The following is a 27,721-nucleotide window of genomic DNA, read 5'->3' on the forward strand; positions in this document are numbered from 1 at the left end:
TCTTCTCTACCAGGTGACTTCAAGTTTTCATCTCTGCTGGTCCTTGAAGCTTTCAAACACCTACTCACCCACCCACCCCCACCTCATTCTCTGAAGGACACCAAAGTTACCCACTATTTTCAGGCCTCCTGTGCAAGTGCTGTGCCAGCAGCTAGCTGACATTTTGTACACGGCATCTGCTCTCTGCGGTGCCCACATGTTCTAGTACTTCCGGTTATGGGGGCAAAGTGGGGGGTTTCCTTTGTTAGGGAGCTTTCGAAGTTGTTCTTACACTGGCCCACATCATTCATTTCCATTCCCTGCTGTCTCTTTTGGAGTCCCCCAATCAAATCACACCAGATGGTTATTGCATTTCTTCTCCAGCAGCAATGGGAAAAAGACCCTGCCCTGAAGGGTTGGCAGCCAGGCTGACCTTTTATGAGCCTCCATCTGGAGTCTGCCCTCAGAGCAAACAAGCTCAAGGCGGTCCCATGACTTTGGAGAAGTAATTCGTGTCCAGTTTGTTCCTTTTCTGTCACACTCGGGTGCATCACAAAGTAGGTCTTCTGGAAGCATCCATTCATTCGGTAACCAAGTGCTAGGGTTTTCTAGGCCTGGAATGCTGCAAAGACAATGAATAAATGAGAGAGGTCACGTTTAAGCCAGATTGACAGGTGAATAGAATTGACTTCTACAGCTGAGAAAATCATTGTTCTAATCTCCCAGCCACCGTCATCACAAACTTGTGCCCCTCATAGAAAGCTCCCAGGGAAGAACCAGGAGGCTGGGAGTCCTAGTGACCCACCTGATGGGACTGAGGCTGAGGGGAGCATTAAGGGATTGAGCAGGGGTCTGGGGCTCGGACTTCTGGAGATGAATGGGGTTTTGAGAGCCATGGGAGGTTCTGAGGATGAGCGAGCTGCTCTGAGAAAGGGGACTCAGGAGATGTGCAGGTCTCAGGAGTGGGAGGCTCAGATATGAGGGCCTGAGGAAGAGTGGGGGCTCTGAGGAGGAGTGGAGATTCAGGAGTGAGGTTCTGAGCGGGAGCTGCTGCTCTGAGGAGATGCGAGAGGCGGATATGGGGGTGGGAGGGCCTCTGAAATGGGGCGGAGCCAACCTCACCCTCTAGGGCAAGAGGAGGGTGGAAAGTGCCGTTGCCTCGGCAACCCCTAACCGAGTCCTGGGCCACTGAGGGGAGCTGTTAGGGGCGTGTCCGTGGGCGGTGCGCGGCGGCCTGGTAGGCGGCAGGGGCGCGGCCCAGGCGCGTGCGGCTCCCCGGCGGCGGCGGCGGCGGTTGGCTGCGGCGCGAGCGCGACTGCTCCAGGCCCGGCGGCTCCTCCTCAGCGCCCGCCCGTCCCCACAGCCCATGGACGCCCCGCCGCGCCCCGCGCTGCCTCCCCCTGCCCCGTCCCTCCCGCCGCCCGGGCCCCTGCCGGGCCGTGACACGGGCGACGTCCTGCAGCAGATCATGGCCATCACGGACCAGAGCCTGGAGGAGGCGCAGGCCAGGTGCTGCTCGGGGGCGGGGCCACCCAAAGTGGAGGCCGTGAAGGGGGCGGGCCGAGGGGCCAGAGCCCGGGCGGCAAGGGGTGTGAAGCTGAGGAGAGGGCTGGGCGAGATTGTGGGGTGCGTCTCTGAGCCGGGATGGCAGGTGTGGGGGCCTTGAGGAGGACGACGAAGGTATTTATGGGGTTAAAATGGAACGGATTGAACGGCCGATGGAGGTAGGCAGAGGGCAGTGGGTTTTAGGAGCTCAGCTTGGTGCGAAAGGGGTGGGTGTGTTTTAGGGGAGTTTTAGATAGGGAGGTTTATGGTGAAAGGTGGTTTCGGGGTCTAAATGAATGGGTTAGTGGGATTCGTGAGGGTGGGAAGTTTTGAGGACAGATAAAGGTGAGTGAGTTGTGGGACTTGAGAAAGAATAGATGGTTGACTCGGTTGTGGGAACCGTCGGGAAAAGTGGTTAGTGGGGGAGCTGGGTGGAAGCGAAGGACCCTTTTTTAATTAATTTGGCAAATATTCATTAGATCCTATATGCAGAGCACCTAGCTGGATGCTGACATAGTTGCTGTTCTCAAGCTCATGGTTTGAGGGAGAGAATGTAAGTGCAAAACACTAAGTATAAATTGTGAGAAAAGCTGCAGTAAGAAAAGGGATGGCATGCAGTGGGAAGCCAGATGGAGGAGGCACCGCACCGTCAAAGGCCCAGAGGTGGAAAACAGCAGAAAGAAAGCAGAGCCAAGGACTGAAAGTCCCCAGCTGAGTCTGGAGAGAGGCTGGAACCAGATCACACAGAGCCTACAAGTCTCAGAGTTTGAGGTTTTTGTTTGTTTGTTTTTTAGCTGCCATGGGAAAATCACAGTAGTTTTAAGACCACTGCCCACTTACCTCCACTCACCACTGTCAGCCAGCCAGGATTGGTAAAATCTGCTTCACAAAGGCAGCACATTGTGTTTGGGACACTGCTGGAATTACAGTGGTACTTCGGTTTTCGAACGTAATCCGTAATCCGTTCTGGAAGACCGTTCGAGTTCTGAAACGTTCGAAAACAGCCAACAGCTAGGCCTCAGGATCTTGCACTCAGCGGAAGCCACGTGACATGTTTGACTTTCGAGGTGTGTTTGAAAACCGAAACATTTACTCCTGGGTTTATGGCATTTGTAAACCAAAATGTTCGTCAACAGAGATGTTCGAAAACCGAGGTACTGCTGTATAGAAAATAGGAAAGGACCAAAGTCCTTTTGGAGGGTAAGGCCTTGTTGAATGGGGGCTTGTTTGGGGGAGAAGGATGGTCCCTGGAATGGGATCAGGGTCTGGTGGTGTGGACTGTGCAGTCATATTATATTATATAAGACCCGGTCTTATATTATATTATATAAGACCCGGTCTTATATTATATTATATAAGACCCGGTCTTATATTATATAAGACCCGGTCTTATATTATATTATATAAGACCCGGTCTTATATTATATTATATAAGACCCGGTCTTATATAATATATAATATAATATAATACCGGATCTTATATTAATTTTTGCTCCAAAAGACACATTAGAGCTGACGGTCCGGCTAGGTCTTATTTCCAGCCCCAAGAAAGAGGAGATAAAGTAAAAGGTGGATACGGCATTCATTTGTTCTTTGTGCTTTCCTTTACTTGTGGAAAGTCAACTCTGCAGTTTCATAACCTCTACCTGAAAGTTAGGGGTGTCACCCCACCACCGCGTTCACTCTACTTTTTGGAGCATTGTGCTAGGTACTAGAGAAACCAAGATGGCTAAGATATTCTCTGCCCTCTTGGAACTCATTGAGAAGTAGGGTGTGTGGGAGACTAATTTATAAATAGTTATATCAAGAGTATGCTGAGTAGAGATAATTCTGGGCACGAAAGAGCTGGGCTGGGAGAAGGTGTCTTTGTGTGATGCCCTGTTTGCTAGACTAGCCAGAGAGCAGTGGCTTTGTTGTACTTTCCTTTGTATTCCCAGAGCTGTGCACAATAGCGTTCATAAAGTTTTGTGGCACTTAGATTCTGGAAGGATTCGCAGGATGTGGGGGAGAGGGGGAATGGGCTCTTCATATCCAGGTGCTCTTCGGTTTGTGGCGCTACCTGTGTTTCTTCTGTTCTAGGGGGGAGAGTTGCTTAACCAGTGAGCTCTGCCCAGCTGTGGCCTTTCTCAGGCACCTGTCACCCCAGCACAGCCACAAAGCTGTTTTCTTGTAGCAATCTCTTGAAACTCCCCTAGACAGGCTTTAGAATAAAATGCAGTCAGTCACCTCTTCCTTGCTGTTCTTGAAGACAGCTCTTCTTCTTTTAAGGCTAAGAAATTGAATAGTGGGGCATTATACATGCTGACAACATGGCTATTAGATAGCTGGTTCTTGATTTCTTTCTGTGGTAGAAAAGACTCCCTGGGGCTTTTATTTTGAGATCTGGAATCTTCAGATCTGCCCCTCTTCATTGGATGTAGCCTTCAGATGAACTCTAAGCCCTAAAAGTCCCACAAGTGCAGACAACCGTCGCCAGTCCTCAGGTGGGCCACTTATACCACTCGAGAAAACAGCTTGGGTGGGTCTTTTCCTCAGTATACTCTGCAGCCTGGTGAGATTATCAACCTGAGATCATTCCGCACCCCGCCCACCCCCACAGGAGATTGTGTCTCTTACTTACATCATTCTACATTATCAGGGAGGCAGCTCCTAGGGCTTCTGAATGATTTATTTTGTCATTATGGCTAACTTGTCTCAGGATAGTCACTGTGTATTGTTCTTCCTTCTGACTACACAGATAGTGGAGTGGTATCAGGAACTTCGGGGTGCACCATCGTAGTTTAGATGCAGCCCAAGTTGGAGACTTTCTGTGTAAGTGGCGACCAGTCTCCCTGAGTGATCTTGTGACCTTAGGCTACACCCTGACCCCTTCCTGGAGAAGGGATAGTTCCTCATCTTCTGGTTTGAACCTTTCACTGATCACAAAGGCTGATGGGATGCTTTTTTTCCTAGTAGTGAGAGTCCTAAGAAGTCAGTATGAACACTCTAGAGCTAGGAATGGCTGAGGGGTGAGTTTTGGAAACCCGATCAAAAATAGGAGGTAAAAATGGTCAGCAGTGTCATCCTGGAGACCCAGGCTCCATACCCGACGTTCTGGTAGAAGCAGCTGAAGAGGACTGACCCTTCTTGAAGTCGTTCTGCCTATTGGAACGACAGGTGGGTTGTGTCGCAGGATTGGCAGATTTGGCTGTCGTGGTTGCTTCTTGACCCTTTGTTTGCAGGTGCCTTCAGATACGCTAGAGAGCTGCACTGTCCAATGTGTGTAGCCCACTCCCCACATGCCTTTTTAAATGAAAAGAAATTAAACTGAAATAAATTAAACATTCAGTTCTTCAATTGCGCTGGTCACATTTCAAGTGCTCGGTAGCCACGTATGGCTAGTGGCTACGATATTAGCCCAGGAGGAGAACATTTCCATCATTGCAGAAAATTCTCCTGGACAGTGGTGCATTGCAACAGTGCTTCTTACACTCATGTGCAGCACAGCTCTGTGGGAATCTTAGTGCAATGCGAGTTGCGATGTAGGAGGTCTGGATGTGGGGGGGGGGGCAAGAGTCCACATTTTTAACAAGCTCCCAAGGGTGCCAGGGCTGCTGACCCCAGGCCATACTTGGCAAGGTCAGGCTCTCAAGAGTGGAGATGATAGGGTCCCATTTATTTCAATTATCATAAATCAGTTTACCTAATAGGTGGTTAATCTGACAAACGAAAATTATTTTTGAGCCTAAATTATATTTGTGGGCATATGGATTTTAAATTAATCACAAGGGTCACCTGTTAGCATTGTTTTGCCTACTTAATGTAGAAAGAAAATTAAATTAGAAATAAATAAAATTCAGAAAATAGTTGATTTTTTTTTTTTTTTCTCTAAATGAAACACTCGGCCTGGAGCTATGGGGCCCTGTTGTTTCAGGATCTGTTTATATTTTCAGGAAATCAGGTTTTAGAGGGTCCAGGGTTGTTTCTGTATTTCCTTTGTATATAGTCAATAAAACCACAATTCAAATTTTGTTATTTGTAGAACTTAAGTGTAATAGAAAATGACCATTGAGGAATGGTAATAAGGCTTTTAGGGGGAAAAAGAGAAACTTTACATATAGTGAATAAAAGTATGGTGGAGAATGGTCACTGTTACACATGTTTTAGGAGCAAGCAATATGGTATAGGAGGTGGTGTGCCTAAAACTAAAATTATATTTAGAAATTGGCTTTGAAGAAATGTAACAGGTACTACAATTAGGGCCTTCATAGCATTTCTTAGGAAGAAAATTCTCTGAACTTATGACTTCTTTAATATTTTCTACCAGTAGAAATTCACATGACTTTCTTTTTTGTTTCTTCTTTTTTCTTTTCTTTTTCCTTTATTGCTTGACTTTCTTAATTCTTCCAGTATTTCTGCAGATTGACTTTGCTTATGATATAGTTCAATTCTAATTATTAAAGGGAGATTATGTAGCTTTGACTATCCTTAGAACTTAACCAAATGGCAAGGCATAAACCGTCCACTATACTTCTAGAATCCTAAATAAGGGGGCATAGACCTTCAGAAGTATGCACGTTAAGGCATGTCAGCCTCAGCTTTCAGCATGCGCATTCAAAGAATGCTAGAGGTCAGAGGAGGAATTTGTGATTTGGAATTTCCAAAGTCAGATAGCATTCGCATGAGAGACTGTTAGTCCAAACCTGGGAAGTAGAACTTGAGTTGAAATTTTCTTTTTCATCATCCTGAAGGAGCTTCGTTAGATGCTAGTCAGCTTAGTGCCTACAGTCTTTGTTCTTAGCCTGCTTACAGGTTTTAGCTTTGTGCTTCGGCTAACATGCTTAGCTTGTCTTGGTCTCGTGCCAAAGGAAAGTCTTAATGTCCTTGTGTACTTGGAGTTGACTTTTGTTGGTTTTAAAACGATTTCCTTAAGGTATCCAAAATCTAGGATCACAACACAATCCCTTTAGAAGTAATTTTATTAATAAGTAAAACAATGTGCAGAATGTTTCAGAAAAGTTTCACAAATGAGCAGGTGCTATTCATTCCTTTAAGTGACAGTTACTGAATACAAACCTCCCCAGAGCCCTAGGAAGTGGGTGGTTTTTCAGTGAATCTCTAGATGAGGAACTGCTCCGAGTGAGTAAGAACTTGTCTGAGGTCAGACAACTAGGGGTTGGTTGGGTGGAGATTTGGCCTTGTTCCCTTCAGCTCTGGTGCTGACCTGCCGCCCTCCCTGCTTTTCTCAGAGCTCCTGCAGGCTCACTAAAATAGGACATCCCTTCCTGCTTCAGGTGCTGTGGGATTTCAGACAGTTGGGCTAAGGCTTCAGAGGAGCAGAAAGAGGCTGATGAGGAATTAGCCAGGGCGAGGGAGGCCACCTGTCTGCAAGAGGAGCGCTTATACGATGGGACCCTAGCATCCCGCTGAAGTCAGGCTGGGCCGCAGGAGCACGCCCCAAGGAGATGACCGTGATCTGGACGAGGCTTTTTGCCCAGCAGACAAAGGAAGTGTGGCATTCTAGGCTAGAGGCAAGCATGTGCGCAGGGAAAGCTCAGAGTAGGAAAGCATGTAGCATGGTTCCATCAGGCCTGAGAGGAGGGCATGGCCTTTGAAGGGCAACTTGGGTAGGGTGACTGCTTGCCTTAGCTGCTGTGCAGTCAGGCATGACCTTGAACTCCTTGGCAAGCAAGGACTGAGCAGGCAGTTTGTTCTGTTCGTTGTTTCTTCTCAGAGTATTCTGACCTGAGATATTTGTTCTGGATCAGAAGAGTCATCGCATCTCTTTCTCTGACCACAGCGGGGAGTTTGTGCAGTTTTAAGGCTGAGAGTGTGATTAAACTGGGTCCATCTGCATAATCCAGATTAATCTCCCATTCTCAAAATCCTTAACCTTAATCACATCTGCAGTGTTTTCCCTTGTAAGGCAGCATATTCATGGTTCCGAGGATTAGCACGTGGATGTCTTTGGGGAACATTCTTCTGCCAAACACAGTTCCCATCACAGGCAAACAAAAGCCAGAGTCATGCCCCTGGCCCACAGTCTGTCCTAGTCGGCCCCACTTATCTCTCGAACTTCACCACATGGCTCGCTCACTCACCTCTTACCCTATAGCATCCTGGTTTCTTAAAATGCCAAGTGTGTTGGGGCGGCCGGATGGCTCAGGTGGTTAGAGCATGAGCTCTCAACAAGGTTGCCAGTTCAATCCCGCATGGGATGGTGGGCTGCGCCCCCTGCAACTAAAGATTGGAAATGGTGACTGGACTTGGAGCTGAGCTGCACCCTCCACAACTAGACTGAAGGACAACGACTTGGAGCTGATGGGCCCTGGAGAAACACACTGTTCCCCAATATTCCCCAATAAAATTTTTTTAAAAAGCCAAGTGTGTTCCACTCAGGGCCTTACTGGCTGTTTCCTCTGCCTAAATTATTACTCTCTTCAGCCCTTCTCTTGCCTAATTTCTTGGCTTAGATGTCACCTCAGACACATATAAACTCCAATAAAGCTTCTATCCATCACCCTAGATTAAGTCTTCACAAAGCACCTGACACAGCTGGTGGTTTTCTTGCCTGTGTGTGTGTTTGGTGTCTCTCACCCCCTCCGTCTTAACTGCTACATGGGCACAAATCTCATCTGTCTGTGTCTCTGTGACACTAGAATGGTGTATGACACAGTAGGTGTTCAGTAAACACTTGCAAAGATCACATCGCACAACACGGGTAGGATGGCTGGGGTTTCTGCACCAAAGTGCCGCCACAGGGCAATAGCAGCTTTCAAATCCCTGCACCTTGAAATTTCATAGTTCTTGATGAGTTTTGGCATTGTTTAAATTATACATATGAGGGGAAATTTTTGAATATTTGTATATGGCTCTACTTAAACTTTGCACAAACCGAATTCATATGAAATGCTATGGTACTGTACCTTCCTAAAGGATTTTCAGGAGAACTGGCCGACTCAATATGAAGGATCTTTATTCTCACTGACAGGATGACGCTTCTCTCTCTCACATGCTCCTCTGTCGCCTCTCTTACAGAAAGCATGCTCTGAATTGCCATCGGATGAAGCCTGCTCTCTTCAGTGTGCTCTGTGAGATCAAGGAAAAGACAGGTAGGCTGTTGAGAAGACACTTCCTGTGTAGATCCAGGACCCAGGCAACCGCACACCTCTCATGGTGGCTCAGCCCTAGCGTGCGTCGTGGGCCATCTTGCCCATAGCACATCGCTCTCTGGCAGCAGATGATTCATTTCTGTCTTGTCAGAGCCCTGCTTTCTGGTGTATCACATCCTTTTATTTTGCAGCCTGTAACTGGAGCAATACTGTTGTCAGTGAGTAAGAAGCAGCTGCATTTGCCTTAAGCAAGACCTAAGAGATTCTGGGGCATTCAGTTGTTTTGGAAAAGGAAAAGATGATAGAATTAGAAAAGTGGAATAATAATAATTTTGTTTTAAGCATCCATTGTAATCCCCATGGAAAGCATCTGCTACTGCAAATCCTTTGTTCAAAAACAAACAAAAAGAAACGTTTTATTTTGAATTAATTTTAGATTTGCAGGAAAGTTGAGAAAAATAGTACAGAGAGTTCTCCTCTACCCTCCCCACAGCTTCCTCTAAGGTTAGCACCTTCAGAACCATAGCGCAATGATGAAAACCAAGAAGTTAACCTTCGCTCAGTGCTCTTTCACTGATGACAGGCCTTGTTCGGATTTCCCCCGTTTTCGCCCTAATGCCCTTTTTCTGGTCCCGGCTCCCACATTGCTTTCGTGTCTCCTTAGTCTCCTCCAATCTGTGACAGTTCCTCAGTCTTTTCTCATTGTCCACAACCCACACACCTTTGCTGAGAACTGCTCAGTCATTTGTAGAGTGTCCCTCGCTGTGGTCTGTCTGATGTTTCCTCGTGAATAGACTGAGGCAGTGAGTCTTTGGCAGGAATCCTGCAGAAGCGATGCTGTGTCCTTTTCAGTGCGTTTTGTCAGAGATACATGCTGTTGATATTTCTTATCACTGGTGGTGCTGACCTTGAGCACTTGGTCAAGGTTAATAACAATTTGGAGATAGTTTACAAGAGAGTCCGCCAAATAAAATGAAAATATCATTGAAACCAAAGATCATCAACAGAAAGGTTGTCACTTGAATTCTTCAAGTGAGTTGGTCTCTTGAGATCAATTATTTGAATTTTCTCTGTCACTTCGGAGCATAGCACTTCAGATATCCTGGGGCTCATGGAAAGTGTGTATGTGGTACAAAAGTATGTTTCTTTCAAACATGGTTTTGGTGCGAGATTGCCGTGTACTTGACATGGACAGTAGCCAAAAGCAGCAATAGGGTCTGAATTCTGCTTCACCTCTGCATGAGCCTGGCATGTGACCGAACCTTTCTGCATCTTCAGTCCTCCTCTGTAATTGGGGACAGTGATAACACTTAGCTCCGGGTTACTGAGGACTGTGTGAGTTCATACATGTAAGGCTGTGGGTACGGTGCTGGCCTCCGGTAGTTATCTGGTGCCTGAAAGAGAAATTCAATTTTAAACCTACATTTAAGTTTCTCCCAAATGCTGTAAGGATGTGATATTCTTTATTTCTCCCACAGTTTGAGTATTTTTTAACCATTTTTAAGTGTGCAGTTCAGCTGCATTAAGTGCGTTCACATTGTTGTGCAACCGTCACCACCATCCATCTGCAGAACTTTTTATCTTCCCAAACTGAAACTCTGTCCCCATTAAACACTCACTCCCCGTTTCCCCTCCCCAAGCCTCTGGTAACCACCATTCCACTTTCTTTATGATTTCAATTGCTCTACGAGTAAGTACCTCACATAAGTGGAATTATACGATATTTGTCAGTGTGAGTCTGACTTACTTCACTCAGCATAATGACTTCAAGTTTTAGCCATGGGTGAGCGTGTAAAGGCTGAGTAATTCCAGTATGTGGAGAGACTACATTTTGCTTATCCAGTCATCCATTGTAGAACATTTGGGTGGTTTTCCACTTTTTGGCTATTGTGAATAATACTGCTGTCAATATGTATGTACAAATATCTTTTTGATCCCTACTTTCAGTTCTTCAGGTACGCACGCAGAAGTGGGATTTCTGGGTCATATGATCATTCTACGTTTAACTTTTTGAGGAACTGCGAGACTGTTTTCCACAGAAGCTACACCATTTTACATTCTTATTAGCAGTATATGAAGGTTCCAATTTCCCCACATCCTCACCAACACTTGTTATTTCCTGTTTTTGGGGTTTTTTTAAAGATGTAATAGCCATCATAGTGGGTGTATCTCATTGTGGTGAACATGATATTCTTTTATTGTTGTTTGACATTTTAAAGACTCTTTATTTGATGACAGCAGATTTGGGGAACCATATTAGTTCAAAGAACTATCTCATGGGTCTTCACAGTGTCATTCCTTAACCCAGGTAGAAGTCAACATTTTATCTGTTGTCTTTACTACTTTCCCTTTTCATAAGAGCTAGCCTGTGCTATATTTCTGTTCTAATTCTTTTTTCTTTTCCCTTCTAGTGCATTTTGTCACCCGAAAAGTTATATTCCTTTTGGTTTACAAAACCATTGTAGCTTGAGTGCTACATTTTTTCTCAGAGGTTTGTTTGTGCATGTTTAACTTTTTATTGTGAAATAATCACAGATTTACAGAAATGTTCATTACATTTTCTGTTTATTTATTTATTTAGTGTCAGTTTGGATTCATGGAGTCCTATTTTTATCATGGTCATTTACTATTATTATTCATTTTGATGCTCAAATTGTCCCAGATTTGGATAGTAGGAGCCCTTTCAAGATGACCTTGCGTCCTTCTGACATGTCTCCATCATCCTTTTGAGCACTTCCTTGCTTGCTGGTAAAAGGTTCTATATCCAATTTCCAACGTGTGGCGAGAGGTTTCCTCACACCACCGAGTAAGTCTTGGACACCAGCTAAGTGTCCTACCGGTCAACTCAATCCTGACACTGTCTACCTGGGCATAATCGTCAGACCCCACAGGTTAAGGGCTCAGTCCCACAAGACTGTACACTCCCACCATTCACTTCAGATGCCAGTCTCAAGCCCAGGTTGTCACCTGTGATTCTGACCCACTGGCTATAGATTGGAGATTTCAGTGGTCCCTCTTTGGGCTTGATAAATTTGCTAGAATGGCTCACAGAACTTAGAGAAACATGTCAATTACTAAATTGCCAGTTTATTATAAAAGGATATAACTCAGGAATAGCCAGATGGAAGAGATGCATAGGGCAAGGGGCTCAGAGCTTCCATGCCCTCTCTGAGCGTGCCACTCTCCCCAGTCTTCACATGTTCACCAATCAGAAGCTCTGAGCCCTCTCCTTTTGGGTTTTTATGGAAGCTTCATTACCTAGGCACCACTGATGAAATCATTGGCCGTGTTGATCTCTTCAACCCCAGCCCCTCTCCCCTCCCTGGGAGTCTGGAGGTTGGGGGAGGGACATGACTGGAAGCTCCAACCCCTGAAATCACATGAATAGGTCCCCCAGCAACCAACCCCCTAGTCTTAGGTGCTGTCCCAAAGTCACCTTATTTACATAACAAAATACACCTTTTCCAAGGTTTTAGGAGCTCTGCCACAAATGGGGACAAGACCAAATATATATTTCTTATTATAAATCACAATATGACAGCTGCCATAACATATTGGGGGCTCATACTGTACCCTCTGCCCCGGCCAGAGACAGCCATTTCTCCCAGGAGCCCCGGCTCCCTTTAGAGTAGATCTTGGCTGTAGGCGTGCTCATGCTACCGAGGTATTCCTGCTCTGATCACTCTTGGGACTGAGCCAAAGAATATTTGTGGGTGATACATACATATTCACATCTAGTTTTTCTATATCTGCATAGATTGAAAACTGTGAGTTCATGCCTATATATTTAATTCTAGTTCAGTACCACAGCGGTCATTGTTTTTCTCTTTCCAGATTTGTGATTCCTTTCTCTGGTAGTAAGAACCCGGCTCCCTTAGCCTCTGTACTTACACTTATTTAATCAGCCATCCCTTTACCTTGCACACCCAGGCTTCCTGCCCCGCTCCCCACTTCACTCCCTCTGCTCCCCTGAGAGCCCACTGCTGCTGACAGCGCCCACATGATGCCCTCCTTACCTTTCTTGGGCTGCGACACCCACGGCTAGGCCGCCCTCCTCCCAAGACACCCCCTTGCCCTACTGGGCCATAACGTCCCCTCACTCAGGTGTCTCACAGGTGGTCTGTCTCACCTGTTCTTTATTTAAATTATGGAGAGCAGATATGATGGCTTTCAGTACATGGGAGCTCAAAGGTCGGCCGTTTGTGGGGTTTAAACAAGTTTGCCCTCAACCCCTTGCAGCACTCCCTTCAGTGTTTTGTATGAACCGCCTAAGCAGCATTCCTGTGACGGAATGAGCAATACACCAGACAGCCCTATGTGCTGGGAGAAACTGCTCACAGGGGCCGTGCCGCCAGCACGTGTCTATCTCCAAGAGACACTGGCTCCTTAGTGCGGTGAATTGTGTGTGTTGCTCACCCTAAGAGGGATGCCTGTCAGCCTTGGGTCATGTTTCCTGTCCTCACCTTGCCCCGTCTGTCCCTCCCAAGCTCCTGGTCTTATCTTCTCCATCAGCACCGGAGGACAGAGCCCAGGAGAGGCCTCCCTGCCCTGTCTGACTTGAAGCAGAGCTGCTAAGGGGCCCCTCGGAAGTGTGTGAGTGCGCTGTGCGGTTTGGGGAGATGACTGTGACCAGGTTAAGGAGCGTTCTGTCTATTCCTGGTTTGCTACTACGGGTTTTTATCGTTAATGTTTTTTTGCTTTTTTTTCTTTTTGTATATTTTGGGTTACGGTTTTTCTCCTTTAGGTTACTGCAATGATTTACACTGATAGATTTTCATTTACATTGATGTCCATTTATACTGATGATTCACACTGACAGATTTGAAAGCGCCTATGTGCAGAGATAAATCCTCTTGGTTATGATTCGTGTATTTATGCACATACACACACGTATAGATGCTGCTGGCTTTAGTGTATTGGTTTATTTAACTGTTTTGGCTCTTCATGAATGAGTCTGGGCTGTGATTTCCTCATGGAGCCCCCGTCTTGAGTTCTCTGTATGGTGAATGGTGGCTTTTCTTAAGTCTCATCTCTAACGAAGTTTGTTGGGGAAAGGGGCTCTCTCTTCCTTGAGGGCCTGATAATTCTAGTCCATAAAATGTCCTGGTGTCCTTCAGGGGGAGGTTGCATAGCACAAGTCCTCTTTCTGGAGCATAAGTCTGCAAGGCCAGGTATGTTCCAGGAGCTGGGGCAATGGCAGTGAACAAGGTAGCCAGGGTCCCTAGTGAGCAGGGTAGTTCCACACAGCGATAATAGACGGCTGTGCACCACTAGGTCCGTGGTGGGATTGCTGGGGGCATTCCTGGGCCCCCAAGCCATGGTCTGATGGGGTTTTCACAGCACCAGCATCTCCCAGGTACCAAGGTGTGTCTGTGTGGGGGAGAGTACGCTCCATGCTTCCCTGGTGGTCTCACTGACTCCTCATGTGTGGGAATCCCAACTTAAAGCTGCAGGAACTAAGGCTCAGACACTGCCCGGTACCAGTAACAACTAGCACTCAGTCTGCATCAAACTGGTTTCCTGTCAGGAAGCTTCTGATCTGCAGTCCCTGCCAGCTCCCAGAGCCTCCAGGGCATTTGGGGCTGCCAGACATAGTTTCATGGCTCCCAGTTGAGTCCGGAGTTGGTTTGGGAGACCTCTAGCCTATTGGATGAAATGATAGGAAAAGACTCCTGGGCCCCATGCACATGCTCCATCGGTGTCCATCCGAGGGAGGGACCCAGGAGACACCCAAGAGGTAGCAGCCACAGAATCAGAAAGAGCAACTGCAGGCCATCGAGACTTTCTCTGTAGCTGGAGTTTTTCTTAAGCAGTTGCGGTCCAGGTACAGACGGGTATTTACCTCCTGCCACCCGTTTCCACATCCTCTGATGTGAGAGGCATCGTTTAAGGAGGACGCACTCTCACAAAAGACGGTGAAGGTGGTTGTTGGGATTAGTACTTTGCACAGTACTAATTTCCTTATTACTTCTGTACAATTTCCTTATTACCGCTGCTTCTTTGACTAGAAGAGATGCTGGAGCTGGTGGGAGCTGAGCTCAAGTTCGAGAATGAGGACAGGAAAGGGTAACCTCAGCACAGCAACCATGCTTGGTGCACGCCTTGAGGCCCCCGTTCCTGCCAAGATTTAGCCCCCAAAGCCCCTACTTATGCCCAGCACTTAGTTGGTGCTCAGCAAGTGATCAGAAAGCATCAAAACGTTTCTGGAAGCAACAATTCCTCAAGTTTTTCTTCCGAATGATCTTTCTCATCCGTGGCTTCCAGACTGCTCTGCGGACGGGCATGCGGGCAGATGGATAGGGGGACTGGTCTGACCAGAACGATCCCGACTGTAGGTGCTCAGCCTGTGCTCGCAACCCTGGGGCTCAGGACCCGACCCCTGAGGTCCCAACAGCAGGCTCAGACTTTCTGTTGTGAGACGGCTCCTTAGAAACAGTTTGGTTACCGTGTCTTTCACTCAGCTCAACGCCTCTTTCTGCTCTAGCTTCTTGAAACATAATCCATCTTAGGTGGTGGGTGGTGGAGGCCCCACTGTGCAGGTGAGGGAGGCCTGCTTGCTAGTCCCCTAGCCTGGGGGCCCAGAACCTGCCCAGGGTGCGTGAGGGCAGCAGAGAGGGAAGAAGAAAGATGAGAGTTTTGCTGAGTCCTACTCTGTGGTGGCCTCCAAACAAGGTTTGTCCAATGTCATCTTATCAATGAAAAAATAGACCTGAATCTCTGAAAATAATTAGAATGATTTTTACTTAGGGTCTTGCTGAGAACTATAGCCCGGGAGGAGAGTTTCAAGAAGCCTTGAAAGAGTGCTCCAACTTCGAAAAAGTGGGGGAGCTTATATAGGAAGACGAGTGAGTGGAAAGTACATGTGGTGCCTCAGAGGTTTCGGTTAGGCTGCAAAGGGATCAATGACTCAGTTTTACACCAAATGGAAGGAATGTATAGGAAGGAGAAGCTTGAGTTGCTGTGCCCTCTGGCGTCAGGAAACTACTTCCACACTTCAAGGTGATTTTTATGAGGATATAGAAAGAACAGGCACTGTTTTCTATAATCACTGGTCTTTAGTGTTGAAACTGTGTAGGTCATATAGTAATTATCCCAGATGGTTTGTGCTTAATAGGAAATTTCAGGAAAGCTCACTCTTCTCATGGTCACTGATTAAGTAGGCGCCCTCTCCTTTCCTCAGTCCCATCCCCAGCCAAGGGCTGGCTGTAGGTGATGCTTTTACAGTCACATGGTCAGAACGTGGCTGATCAGAGGGGCCTGTCGGGGCATCTGCCAGCTCTGGTGCTCAGCAGTGGCTTAAATTTCCTGCTGGGCATTCGGAGGTTGTCAAGTGGCCCCCCCAGCCTTCCATCCCAGCACAGGCGAAGCTGGAGCATGGCCTGCTGCTCAGCACCAGCACCACGGAAGGGATGAGGGTACAGGCCAGGGAGCAGGGGGCAGTGTGGGGGCGTCAGGGCGAAGGAGGATTCCCCTCTGAGCCTTCCTTCCTCCCCAGATAGCCACGCCTTTGTTCCATGAGAAAAGAAAAATAAAAACACCGTGGGGTCACGTTTCTGTCTTGGTCTGCTGGGGCTGCCATAGCAAAAGACCACACAGACTGGGCGGCTTGCACAGCCACATCTATTTCCGCCCAGTGGTGGAGGCTGGACGTCCAGGATCAAGGAGGCAGCTGATTCAGCCCTGGTGAGGGCCGCTTCCCGCTTGGTCTGCAGACGGCTGCTGCTCCCTGTGCCCCAAAGGGGGTGGGGTGGGGAAGGGGTCTCTGCTCCTCTTAGAAGGCCACAGTCCTGCAGACCAGGGCCCAACCTTGTGGCCTCGTTTGACTTTAATCGCCTCTTCACATGCCGTTTCCACATACAGTGACGCTGGGTGTTAGGGCTTCCACGTGTCAGTTGGGGGGGGGCGGAGGATACAATCCAGCCCATAGTAGTTCCATGTTTCTTACAAAAACAACGTATTGATAGTCACAGTTTTCTTTTACTTCGTTTGGTTTACTGAGGCTGTTTTCACCCTCAGTAAGTTGGGAACAGAAGGAAATCTGGCAGTTGGGGGAGAGGGGTGCCTCCAACAGATATTGTCCCTGAGCTGAGCTCCTGGTCCCTGAGGCCTCCCTCCCACCCGCCATCGTCCAGGGCCCTGGAGGAGCTGAGGAGCGGAAATAAGCTTGTAATGGAAGGTGACAAGTGTCTAATGGCATAATTCGGCCAGTGATGGTGCACTGGGAGGACAGATGCACATGGCGAAGGATGTGCTCAGGAGAGGCCGTGGGTGGAGGCAGCAGGCACTGCGAGAAGGTGAATGAAGCCCCCACAGCGCGCTCGGCGTGGCCGCGTCCCCAGCTGGGGCTGGTGGTGGTGACCAAGTCCCGGGGTAACTTATTTTTTTGTGTTTTGCTTTTACTTATCTGTGTACGTTCTGCAACAATGTACAGTCTTAAAGAAATAAGACTTGTAGCGTGTGACTGCTTGTCATAACAGCACCTCAGACATAAGCGCGGTTACCAGCATGAGGTGTGACGGGAATGGTGTCTGCTCATGGACATCTGGGCAGTTTCTGTTTTCCATTATCAACAGTGCGGTCGTGTGTGCTGTAAGGGGTCAGTGTTCCTGTGGGATAAATTCTCAGGACAGGAGTTTGGAGATCAAAGGATTTTTTCATTGTTAATCAGCATTTCAAACCCGCCCTCCAAAAAAAGGCTGCACCAGTGCATACCCCTGGAAGAGAAATAAGAAAAGCCTAGGTGTTCTCTTCATTGTGTGAGAGTTTTCATTTTGAAAACAATAAGTTCCTTATTTTTTGGTCCCTGGCTTGTGATGGGGTCTCAGATGTTTGCTGTTGCATAAATAAAAGAATAAAACTGCCACGCCCCACAGCATCCCAGCATGGTGCCTGCACACACGCATGAACACACAGGCCCCATACACCCCTTCACTAAGCTGTGTGTTCCAACCCTGACCACTCCTTTCCCTAACTGAACTAAAGCTGGAATGGAAGGTGTGGAGTGGCCTCTCCACCCCCAGGTGTCAGGGCATGCGGGGGGGCCCTGTGGGAGGGACTAGGAACGGTGTCCCTCTCCGTCCACTTCTGACCGCGGCCTGGACTCAGGGAGGAGCTGCTTGAATCAGCCTGGAACAGGAGCAGAGCGTCTGCACACTGTCAGAGGGCCGAGCAAGGCCCAGTAGAGGGAAAGTTCATGAAGGTGGGTTTGGAAGGACGTCAGGCAAGACTGTGGGGCCAGGTGTCGGGCTCCAGGCCCTACCTGTGGGTACGAGGGAGACGCTGAAGTCTTGGAACAGAAGATTGGTGTGGGAAACACAGCGTTGGGAAGCGGTCGGCCCGCAGGTGGGCACCACGGATCAGAGGGAGAGGGTTTTCCTCCGCAGCTCACGGAGGACAGGAGAGGAGTGGCACGGCGGCGGGGCCCAGGAACAGCATTAAGGGAGGCTGATTGTAGAGGCGGAATCAGTAGGAGGTGAAAACAGAGAGACTGAAGGAGGAGGGCGATGGGGAGAGGGTGGCGGGGGCTTACAGTTCACCGTGCAGGTGAACTCAGGAACAGACTTCGGGGCCTGTGCAGGAACGCCCAGCTGCTGAGGCTGCCTCCCAGCTCTGCAAGGACCAGACGGGGACGTGCACAGCCTGTGAGCGCCCACAGCTGAGAAGGCTGCCCTGGCTCACGGGCCTAAAACTTTCATCTGGTGCTTGTTGAAGATCAAGTAAGGTTGTTAGAGATTTGGAACTGGACGGCTAGTGGGGAACTGATAAAAGGGGCTTCTCCTTCAGTTCTTTCAGAAAGAGCCTCGTTGCAACCCAGTGAGACTGAGGCGATGCCACGGGTCCCTGCATGTAAGGAGGGGAGGGTCCCTGCACGGGAGGAAACTTCCTACAAGGATATCTGTTGAGCTCCTTCAGTTCTCCCTAGTGAGTTTTTGACAGAAAAGGTAAATCTGTTCTGTAGGGAATAAGAAAGGGACAAGTGATTAATAAGTAAATAATATGATTAAACTCAATTTTTATTTCAGCACTTAAGTCAGTTAGTAGCTGATACTGTTAAGAGAGACTGTTCCCAAGAAAACACCTTAAACTTTGTTTTTCTGGAAAGTCAGGACTAGATGGACATCCTCCCCTGCTCCATCACCTCAGGAGGCGCCCCACCTCAATCTCCCACCTGTGCCTTTTTCTGCTAACGTGGCTTCTATCACTGAAGAAGCAAACGAAACACAGGCCCCGCTGGACTGCCCTCCTCAGACCTGAGCCTGGTTCTGTCGCCCCTGTGCCACCTGGCACCCAAACATCTGGAACGTTCTTGTTGGGCTCCACCCCGCCACACCCTACCACTGCCCTTGCAGAGGTTACTGACGCTGTCCCGATGACTAAGCTCATGTTTCATTCCTCTGTGGCTGCTGCTGGTTTTTCTTGAGCCTACCTGATCATTCTCTCCATCGCCTTCTTTGCCTGTCCCTGAAATGTTGGTTTCCTGGCATTCTTCCCAGAAGTGTAGCTGCAGGTACAGGTAGATACGTACAGATTTCCCAAACGCCCCCAAACACAGATTACACGTCAATACCTATCTCCCGCCCCAACTTGTTGGCTCAGCCTGACGCCCAGTGAGCAGCTGCCTCTCAGCCACCTGGACCCGTGTGCTTAGACCAGGCTACGGTGCCTTCTCACCTGCCCACTTGCTGCTCTGTGCCATGTGTAACAGAATGCTGCGCCATCCAGGGCAAATGTGGGAGTCGCCCTGGCCTCTTTCTCTCCTGTCCACCTCCAGTGGTCACAGATCCTGGGGACTGTCTCCCTGGTCACTCCATAGCTAACCTGCTTCCACCCAGGTGGCAGCTGCTGTCCCCACCATCTTCCCTCCCTACCAGTCCTGCTCTTGAGCAAGTCACCCTCTCAGCCCAACAGGGGTGGCTTTTCCAAGTTGCAGGGCCAATTGTCTCATTTCTCTGCTTAAAATCTCTCAGTGGTTTAGTTCATCTTCTCTGGCACCTCCTGGATCAGGCTTTTCCCCTCCGATTTTATAGCAACAACCTCCTTCCACACACACAGCAGATGCACCAGACACCCCAGGCGCAGCCCTGTGCCAATGCCAGGCTGCTGCGCGTCTTTGTATCCACACCTGTGCTGGGCGTGTCTGCAATGTGCCATCTCACTTCAGGAGAGACGCTGCAGGGCTTTAGGCGTCTCCAGCGCCTGTGCCGCCCTGCCCCTATCCAGACACCCCTGTGTGGGCCCAGCTGTGGGCTATGAGTTCTGCCCTCACAGCTGCACTGAGCTGTGGCCTGTCTGTCCCCCCAGACTGTGCTCCTAAGTGTGGTTCCTGGATGGTGTCACAGTGGGTAACTCGGTGTCAGATAAAAGGAAGTCTTCCCTCCTCCCCAAGGTCTCTGTGAGGAATGCTCAGACGTGGCACCAGTGCTGACAATCTGTTGTGGTTGTTTTCACTCAGACAGCGGACACTGATTCGGTCTGGTCTCTCTTATCCAGTGTTAAGCATCCGGGGCGTTCAGGAAGAGGGTCTCCCCGACGCTCAGCTCATGAGGCTGGATAACATGCTGCTGGCCGAGGGCGTGTCCAGGCCGGAGAAGCGAGCAAGAGGAGCAGCGGTGGCGGCCGGCACAGCAACACCAGGTGGCTGTCCAAATGACAATAGCCTTGAGCACTCTGACTACAGGGCCCAGCTGTCCCAGATCCGACAGATTTACCTCTGTGAGCTAGAGAAATATGAACAGGTGATCTTTCTGCATGGAAGAGTGTCTATCATGTGAATGCACATTTGTCAAAGCAAAACAGGGACCTCTAATCGCCTTTCTTTTGTGGAACAGACCAGGGAATTCACACGCTTGGTCTCATGGCAAAGGTGCCGGTTTTACTGGAAGCCCTTTGCATTCACTTCCCCGAAGCCAGTCTGTGTGGGAGCCGAGGGCGGCGGCAGGTGGCTGGTCCCTGTGGGGCCCTGAGCCAGCCTGCTGGGTAGTCACAGGCTGGCGTGTGTGTCCCTGCCCCAGGCCTGCCGTGAGTTTACCACACACGTCACCAACCTTCTCCAGGAGCAGAGCAGGACGAGGCCCGTCCTGCCCGAGGAGATGGAGCACATGGTTGGCGTCATCCACAGCAAGTTCCGCGCCATCCAGATGCAGCTGAAGCAGAGCACCTGCGAGGCCGTGATGACGCTACGCTCGCGGTTCCTTGATGCCAGGTCAGGCCCTGCCCACCACCCCCAACTCCAGGGTCAGCATCTAGGAGGAGGAGCTGAGTGGGTGCTGGCTTGGGCTTAAGTTCCCCTGGTGGCCTCCAGGGGTTCTGGCCATGGCTGCGGGTGTAGCCCTCACACAGCCTCTTGGAAGGCAATTGGAAGTGTTGGCTGCTGTTTTTATAACCTCCGTAATCATAGGTGGGGATGAGGGGACATTGATAGAGTCCCAGCATATGAACCTGGCTGCGGTTGTCTTTGCAGGCGTAAGCGGCGGAACTTCAGCAAGCGTGCCACAGAAGTGCTGAATGAGTACTTTTACTCCCATTTGAGCAACCCTTACCCCAGCGAGGAAGCTAAACAAGAGCTGGCCAGGAAGGGCGGCATCACTGTCTCCCAGGTGACGGGCCTCTCCTGCCGTGCTTCCCCGAACCCAGAATGGGAAGAAGGTTAGACCCAGTGAGGAGGACACCAAGGGAAGTTCGCTAAATGTGTGGAGCAGGAGCCGCGTGTCCAGGCGTGGAGTCAGCCTGACCTGCTCAGATTCCCGCTCTGTGCTGTGGGACTCAGGCATGGGACCCCCAGAGGCGATGCTGGTAGAGTGTAGCCTGTGGTGCTCAGTGAATTGTACCATTTACTGTTTACTGTTCTCATATCAGAGGAATGTGCTGTGTTGCGTGAGAGAGGTGGGATTATAAGCTTAGGAGAAGAAAAAGAACTTGGAGCAAAATTAGGTCTTGTTACGATAGACCAGCTCTCGAGCTCAAGTACCAATTCAGTCCTATGGGGATACGTTCAGGCGCATGCATGCTTGCTCGCTTCTCAGACCATCCAGTGTGAGTGACGGGGGTACAAGACAGGCAACGTCAGGCCCCAGATGGGGAATGCCGGTGCCGAGGAGAGATGGGACCTGGATGGCCTTGGGAGACCCTGGTAGTCTTCTCAGTGGAATTGGAGGCAAGGCAGGGAGAGCTCAGGTAAGAGCCCAAGAAACATTTCAGAAGGTTTTAAAGTGGGAACAATGAGTACAGGCAGCCCACCAGCTCGAAGCAGGGCCAGGCCACACCCACAGGCAGCAAGAGTGTGTGGAGGGGGGTCTGCGCAGGGCCACCCCCGCCTCAGGCAGCCAGGGTGACGGGTGTTGATGCTTCCTCATACTGGCTCACTGAGGTGCCCTCTGAGGCAGCCCCCTCCGCCCACGGTGAGGTTGGAGGGGCTGTTTCCAGCCTAGTCTGGCTGCCGCCAGGGCCTGTGCCCTTAGCCACCACCCTGTGCTCCAGCCCAGGCCACGTTCAGCGGTTACTTTGTGATGAAGGCACTCTAGAGCCCGAAGGGGTCATGCAGGCAGCAAAACCTTGCAGATGTCCTCATCACAGCTGACGTCACCTTCCTGGAACTGCTGGGGTGTCCTCAACATCAAGGCCAGAACTTAAGCGAGGGGCCGCACCTCTGGGGCTCCAAGACCCCGACAGAAGCGTGAGGCCTGGCAACCTGTTTACTACCACGAGCAGTTGTCTGAAGAATAGCCAGGTTCCCTTCAGGGCCCGGCACCTCCAGAGAACAGATGGGTCTTGGGTCGAAGACTTTATCTGAGGAGAGGGTTCATTGCAAACAGAATTTTGAGAAGCACCAGCCACATTCTAGTGACTCCCACTCCGTGACCAGGCCCTGAGACCCCCACCCACCAGCAGCAGAATTGAAAGCTTCTCCCCACTCAGTGGGTCCACCAGGCCGCAGGACAACTTGAAATGGCTGACAATTTGATGAGGGAGGGTTGCAAAGTTGGAGTGCAGATATCATGGAGGCTGTAAGGTTCGCCTAAGGAGAAGGTAGTGAGAAGGGAGAGCACCATTAGGCAAAGGGTGTCACAGATGAAGCCACAGACATTTTCAGGACAGAATCAGCTGCAACTCCAGGTGAGGAGGCCCGAGGGAGAAAGGGGCAGGAGAGCTGAGGCGCTGGATGGGGGGCAGTGGGGAACCTGGGCAGTTGCAGCTGGCTTGGCCAGAGGGACGGGGCGGAGTAGCCGGTGGCTCCGAGCTACAGCCAGTGGAGAGGATATCTGGGAGCCCGTGCTACACCCGCACCTGTGTGAGGTGCCATGTTGGGGCACTTCCCACGGGGGGAGGGCTGGACCCTGCCCGGGGACCAGCTCTACCCAACCACTGGACCCACCCATCAGCCCAGGAAGAGGGCCAGCCTCCCCTCCCACCCACACAGGAAGTTTGCTCTATGTCCCTCTAAAATGCAAGTTGAATTCAACGTGGGAAACTGCTTGCTGCCGTTTGCCTGCAAACTTAGTTCCACAAAGACATCTCGGCACATTCCTTGAAAATAAGTGGGAACCAAGAGGAGGAGGGTGGGGTCACTGTGTGAGGAGCAGGGAACACACACTCAGGTGCTCTTTTCATGGTTAACATTGAGAGGGGGATGTAGGGACTTTAAAGGAGAAAAAGTCCACAATCTGCCACCGCAACTCAGCTGTTTATTTTCTTTCTTTTTTTTTTTTTTTAGACATTTTGAGCTTTCTTTGGGGTGAGGGAAGGGGAACCAGATTTTATTGGGGAACAGTGTGTACTTCCAGGACTTTTTCCAAGTCAAGTTGTTGTCCTTCAGTCTTAGTTGTGGAGGGCGCAGCTCAGCTCCAGGTCCAGTTGCCATTGCTAGTTGCAGGGGGCGCAGCCCACCATCCCTTGTGGGAGTCGAACCAGCAGCCTCATGGTTGAGAGCCCACTGGCCCATGTGGGAATCGAACCGGCAGCCTTCGGTGTTAGGAGCACGGAGCTCCAACCGCCTGAGCCACCGGGCCGGCCCCAGCTGTTTATTTCTGTTCAATTAAACTGTGTAAACATCTCAGTGCACCGACAGCTGCTCTACTTTGGGGTATTGAAGTATTTCCAGCTGTGCATATCTCCACTCTCGGAGGCAGGCGCTGGCTCAGGGTCCTACCTAGGCAATTCTGCCCCCAGGGGACATTTTCATCATCAATACCGAGGGGGGGCGGGCAGGGATGCTGCTCCACATCCAACAGTGCCCCGGATGGCCCCACCCAGAGAACAACTTCTGGGGGAAGCCCTGGCCTGGGGGGCATTGCCCATGCGGGGAGACTGCTGGCTTACAGAACGGGTGTGATGACCACCCCTCCCCCTAAGCTGGCTCTGAGCACTAAACCACAAGCACAGGTGGCAAGGTGCTTAGCTCAGCACTCAGGATGCGTGTCTCCTGGCTCTGGCTTTCCCTAAAGAGGAGTCCAGGATTTAATGTTTCCTGCCCCTGCGGCTCTGAGTGTGTCGCAGATGTGCCTGTTTTCCTTCCAGCAACACCTTCAGCAGCATGGTTCCTCTTCTGTAAGACCTGCCAGCCCTAGGATGTCCTCAACCCACTGCAGACATTTCCCTGGGTCCACGGTTCAGTCAGCACCACCTTCTCAGTCCCGGCCCCTCATGCAGCCCCCTGGCTACACGATGTCACTCAAAGATGTTCCTCCTGGGAGGCGGAAGCAGGGGCACCTCAGAAGGAACCTGCCATCTGTTCATCGCATCACTGGGTCAGCTCTTTCCAGCAACTTCTGTCTCGGTGTCCACAGGTTTCCAACTGGTTCGGCAACAAAAGAATCCGGTATAAAAAGAACATGGGGAAGTTTCAAGAAGAGGCGACCATTTACACGGCTAACACGGAGGGAAACACCACCGAAGCTGGGGGTCCAAGGAGCCAGGCCAGCTGCCCGTCCACACCCAGCTCTGGTGAGTGAGGCCTCCCAGCTCAGGGACCGTAGTTGCCCTGCGGCTGGGCCCACTGAGCTGTGAGGAGGGAATTGGTGAGAGGACCACACGATCCCCTCCGGACCTGCCACTGCATGCGCCTCTTTCCTTCATTGAACCTTCATTGAAATCATGAGATTTCTATTCTCGATGGCAATGAGCCTGATCAAGTCAGCAGACCCTTGTAGGCTGTGCTGGGGCTGTGGGGACCAGAACCTCCTCCCCCACCCGTGGGCGGCGTCTGCATTCACGGCCTCTTCCTGGTGAGGGGCCAGTGGATCCCACCTGAGGAGTCGCTGCAACTTGGGGGGCTGGCACAGTTGTCCTGACTCCTGCCACCCTCCAGGTTCCTCCGGACACTTCCCGCTGACCAGTGCTGGGGATGCGCTTACCACCCTGCAGACACTGGCCTCTCTCCGACCCGCCCCTGGCGGAGGCAGCGTGTGGTCCCAGGTGAGTGTCAGCGCATAACCCTGAGAGGTCCTCAGGATTCCTGACGTGGTGTCGGGGTGGACACACGGAGCCCAGGTGGGTGGCGGGTCCTCAGAACAGGCCGTCTCGTCCTCCACCTCTTGGCTTCTGCAAGACTTCCCCGAGGTGCTGGCCCGTTGGTCACTCTGAATCCATCATCGTGATGGCTGCGGGTTGGCAGAGCTCCCTGGGGGGCACAGTTCCATGGGGCCTACTCTGCAAAGACATGTGCCCTGCACCTCCCCTCGCAGGACTCAGTAACTGGCCACAGCCACTGAGTGGTGGCTGTTGAGGGGAAGCCGCCTGCCTCTCGGGGAACAACTGCACTCCGTGGGAAGAGGGGCCAGGCAGACAAGGCCCTGACGCCTGACCGTGGCGACAGGCAGGCAGCCCTGCTGGGCTCAGACCCACTGCCCTATTGCCACTGTGCCTGGGCAATGCCAGCCTGGCCACCCCCTTGGCTGGTGCCCAGCTGGGCCACAGTGAAGATCTACTTTGGCGACTGGGAAGAAAATGCGCCAAGGATCTGGGGCATCTCAGGACTCGCCCTCCGTAACTTCCTTAGGGTATTGGACAGCATGCCCGGCCAGCCAGGATTGGGGGGGCCCATCCCTCTCATGATCCCTGGGGCCTCCCCAGCCTCCCACTGATGGTCCCTGGGGCCCGACCCCACACGCGGGGTCATTATGCAGAGGCTGCCCAGGCACAGGTGTGCCGTGTCCATGGGAGGCTGGGTGAGCCCTTATACAGCCCACCTGTCTCCTTCACATGGGTGTTCGCTGCCGTGCCAGGGTCGACCCCCCCACTGATTTACTCCCAGCCCTTAGTAGGGGTACAGGGGATGATGTATGTCCCATCAGCATAGCAACCCCACTGCCCATAGCAAACACCTGGGCTGAGCTCAGCGCTTCTATCAATGGGTGCAAGTGTGTGAGAGTGAATCAAAGTGAGTGTCCCAGCGGGGGGCCCTGGCAGTCAAGGCTGACCCTTAACCCTGGAGCCATCTCCAGGAGGTCCGGAGCTTCTTAAGTCCCCATGCGGCTTCCCCAGACCATGACCTTGTAGTAAGTGGGAACGTTGGGGTCCTGGTGCAGATACCACACCCTGTGAGCACCCCTGCCTGTGCCACCCGTATCCCTCCCAGCTTGTGGTAGTCCCCTGCCTGGGCTCTTTCAGAGAGCACCTTTCGGTGACTGAGGCCACCCAGGCTGAGAGCTGTCACCTCTGCCCTGGGTGCCCAAGGAACTTCTGAGCTGCCCTTTGGCTCCCAGTCCCATCCCTGAGTGCCAGCCTATAACCTCCCGGGCTTGCAGCTGGGCACCTCCCCTCACCACTCACGTCTGCCTTTCTGGAACACAGGCCTGCAAGTGTCTATCCGAGGGCAGAGTGTCACCCTGAGACAAGTGTCCTCATCCCAGCTGCTCTCAGACTGATGGTGGAGCAGCCCCAGTCTCTTGGTGTCTCCACGTCATGTGCTGACGCAGCCCTCAAAGGAAGTCTTTTCATGCATTTGCCCAACACTGTCCTCTGAGGTGCAAGCACCGTGGCAGCTCCTTGAGACACCATGTGAGGAAATAACTGAGACAGGGGGGCCAGGCGGATTGGATGGGATAGAGTGCCAGCAGGAGGTCTCAGCCTGTAAACGAAAGTGTGAGAGAGGAAAGTGAAAGGGCTCGCTGTCCAAAGGCAGCGGCCCTGGTTTAGGCAGTGTCAGGAGGGCTGAGCCCTCAGGGTCACATGGAAGGTGTGACATCTGGGCACCTGTGAATGGTTGGTTCAGGAGCCAACCCCAAGCCTAAGTTGGGAAGGGGAACAAACAGCCCTGCTCTCGTGGGCTGCAAACAGGACTTGCCATGGAACAGGCCGCCCGAGATGTGCCATTTTCAGTGGTGTTTTCCGTTGGGTGGAGGGGTACGTGGACAAACATCCCAGGATCACGTGTGCCCAAGACATCTCTCTACTGCAGACGGAGCCCTTGAGCCTCTTCCCACTCACTGCGTCCCGCCATGATGTTTCAGTCGTCAGCTCCACGCCTGACTGAGTCTCCCTTACCCTCAGACTGTGTAGAAACCCCAGCTGTCCTCAGATGCCACATCATTCCTTTGCCATAGCCCCATGGAGTGGCCCATGGAGGCAGCGAGGCTGGCTGTGACTGAAGACTGACCCCGCTGTCCCTCCCGTCTCCTTTTCTTGGTTCTTGGCGAAATGGGGGCAAGACAGGCAGTCAGTCTTCCGGCTACCCCTCTGACTCTCTGTTGCTATCTTTTCAGGCTGGGGGAAGCTGGCAGGGTACCACCCCGTCGGTGTCGACTGCTTCCCCTGCTGGAGATCCCGGCAGTGTCAACTCAGATGCATCTAATTAAGCTTGGGGGACCAGCAGAAAAGAGGATGTGTGACCTGCTGTGGTTTGCCGGCATTGGTGTTTTTACTGTGCGTCGCAGCTGATTACCTCAGAAAACCCAGAACTGACAGCAGACAGTGCTCCCCGAGCCACACCGCCTGGGACACCGCTCGTTTCTTGCTTGTCAGCTGGGATTTGAAATGGGCAGAGACACTGTTCATTTTCCCAACTCAGTTTGGGGGTTGTTTTTTAAATAGTAATTTTATGGCAAAACTATGAATTGTCTCTTCTAGGACTTGTCAGAAATTCTCCCATTAAAATTTTTGGCTTTAATTTC

At 50.9% G+C, this 27,721-nt stretch overlaps 1 protein-coding gene across 6 annotated transcripts; it reads left to right on the top strand.

The window, feature by feature from the left end:
- The first annotated feature begins 1,192 nt into the window (after window positions 1–1,192).
- Window positions 1,193–27,721, top strand: PBX4 (PBX homeobox 4). 6 transcript variants are annotated; one of them, XM_019736970.2, is made up of 8 exons: window positions 1,193–1,488; window positions 8,542–8,615; window positions 20,106–20,350; window positions 20,627–20,817; window positions 21,076–21,211; window positions 24,398–24,554; window positions 24,919–25,025; window positions 27,314–27,721. In XM_019736970.2, the coding sequence occupies exons 1-8, from the start codon at window positions 1,346–1,348 to the stop codon at window positions 27,404–27,406; spliced, it is 1,146 nt and encodes a 381-aa protein (XP_019592529.2). In that variant the 5' UTR covers window positions 1,193–1,345; the 3' UTR covers window positions 27,407–27,721. The 6 variants fall into 6 exon arrangements, with proteins under 6 accessions (XP_019592529.2, XP_074193900.1, XP_019592533.2 ...); XM_074337799.1 differs by lacking the exon at window positions 1,193–1,488 and adding an exon at window positions 1,529–1,703; XM_019736974.2 differs by lacking the exon at window positions 1,193–1,488 and adding an exon at window positions 1,543–1,659.

The sequence above is a fragment of the Rhinolophus sinicus genome, linkage group LG07, assembly GCF_036562045.2.
Source record: "Rhinolophus sinicus isolate RSC01 linkage group LG07, ASM3656204v1, whole genome shotgun sequence".
In the NCBI taxonomy this organism is placed as follows: Eukaryota; Metazoa; Chordata; class Mammalia; order Chiroptera; family Rhinolophidae; genus Rhinolophus; species Rhinolophus sinicus.

Bases quoted from the DNA above. Each gene is read 5' to 3' on its own strand.
- PBX4 (XM_019736970.2), top strand. From the start codon at position 1,346: ATGGACGCCCCGCCGCGCCCCGCGCTGCCTCCCCCTGCCCCGTCCCTC. The intron at 1,489-8,541 runs GTGCTGCTCGGG...CCTCTCTTACAG, and splicing joins CTGGAGGAGGCGCAGGCCAG to AAAGCATGCTCTGAATTGCC. The intron at 8,616-20,105 runs GTAGGCTGTTGA...TCTCTTATCCAG, and splicing joins TGAGATCAAGGAAAAGACAG to TGTTAAGCATCCGGGGCGTT.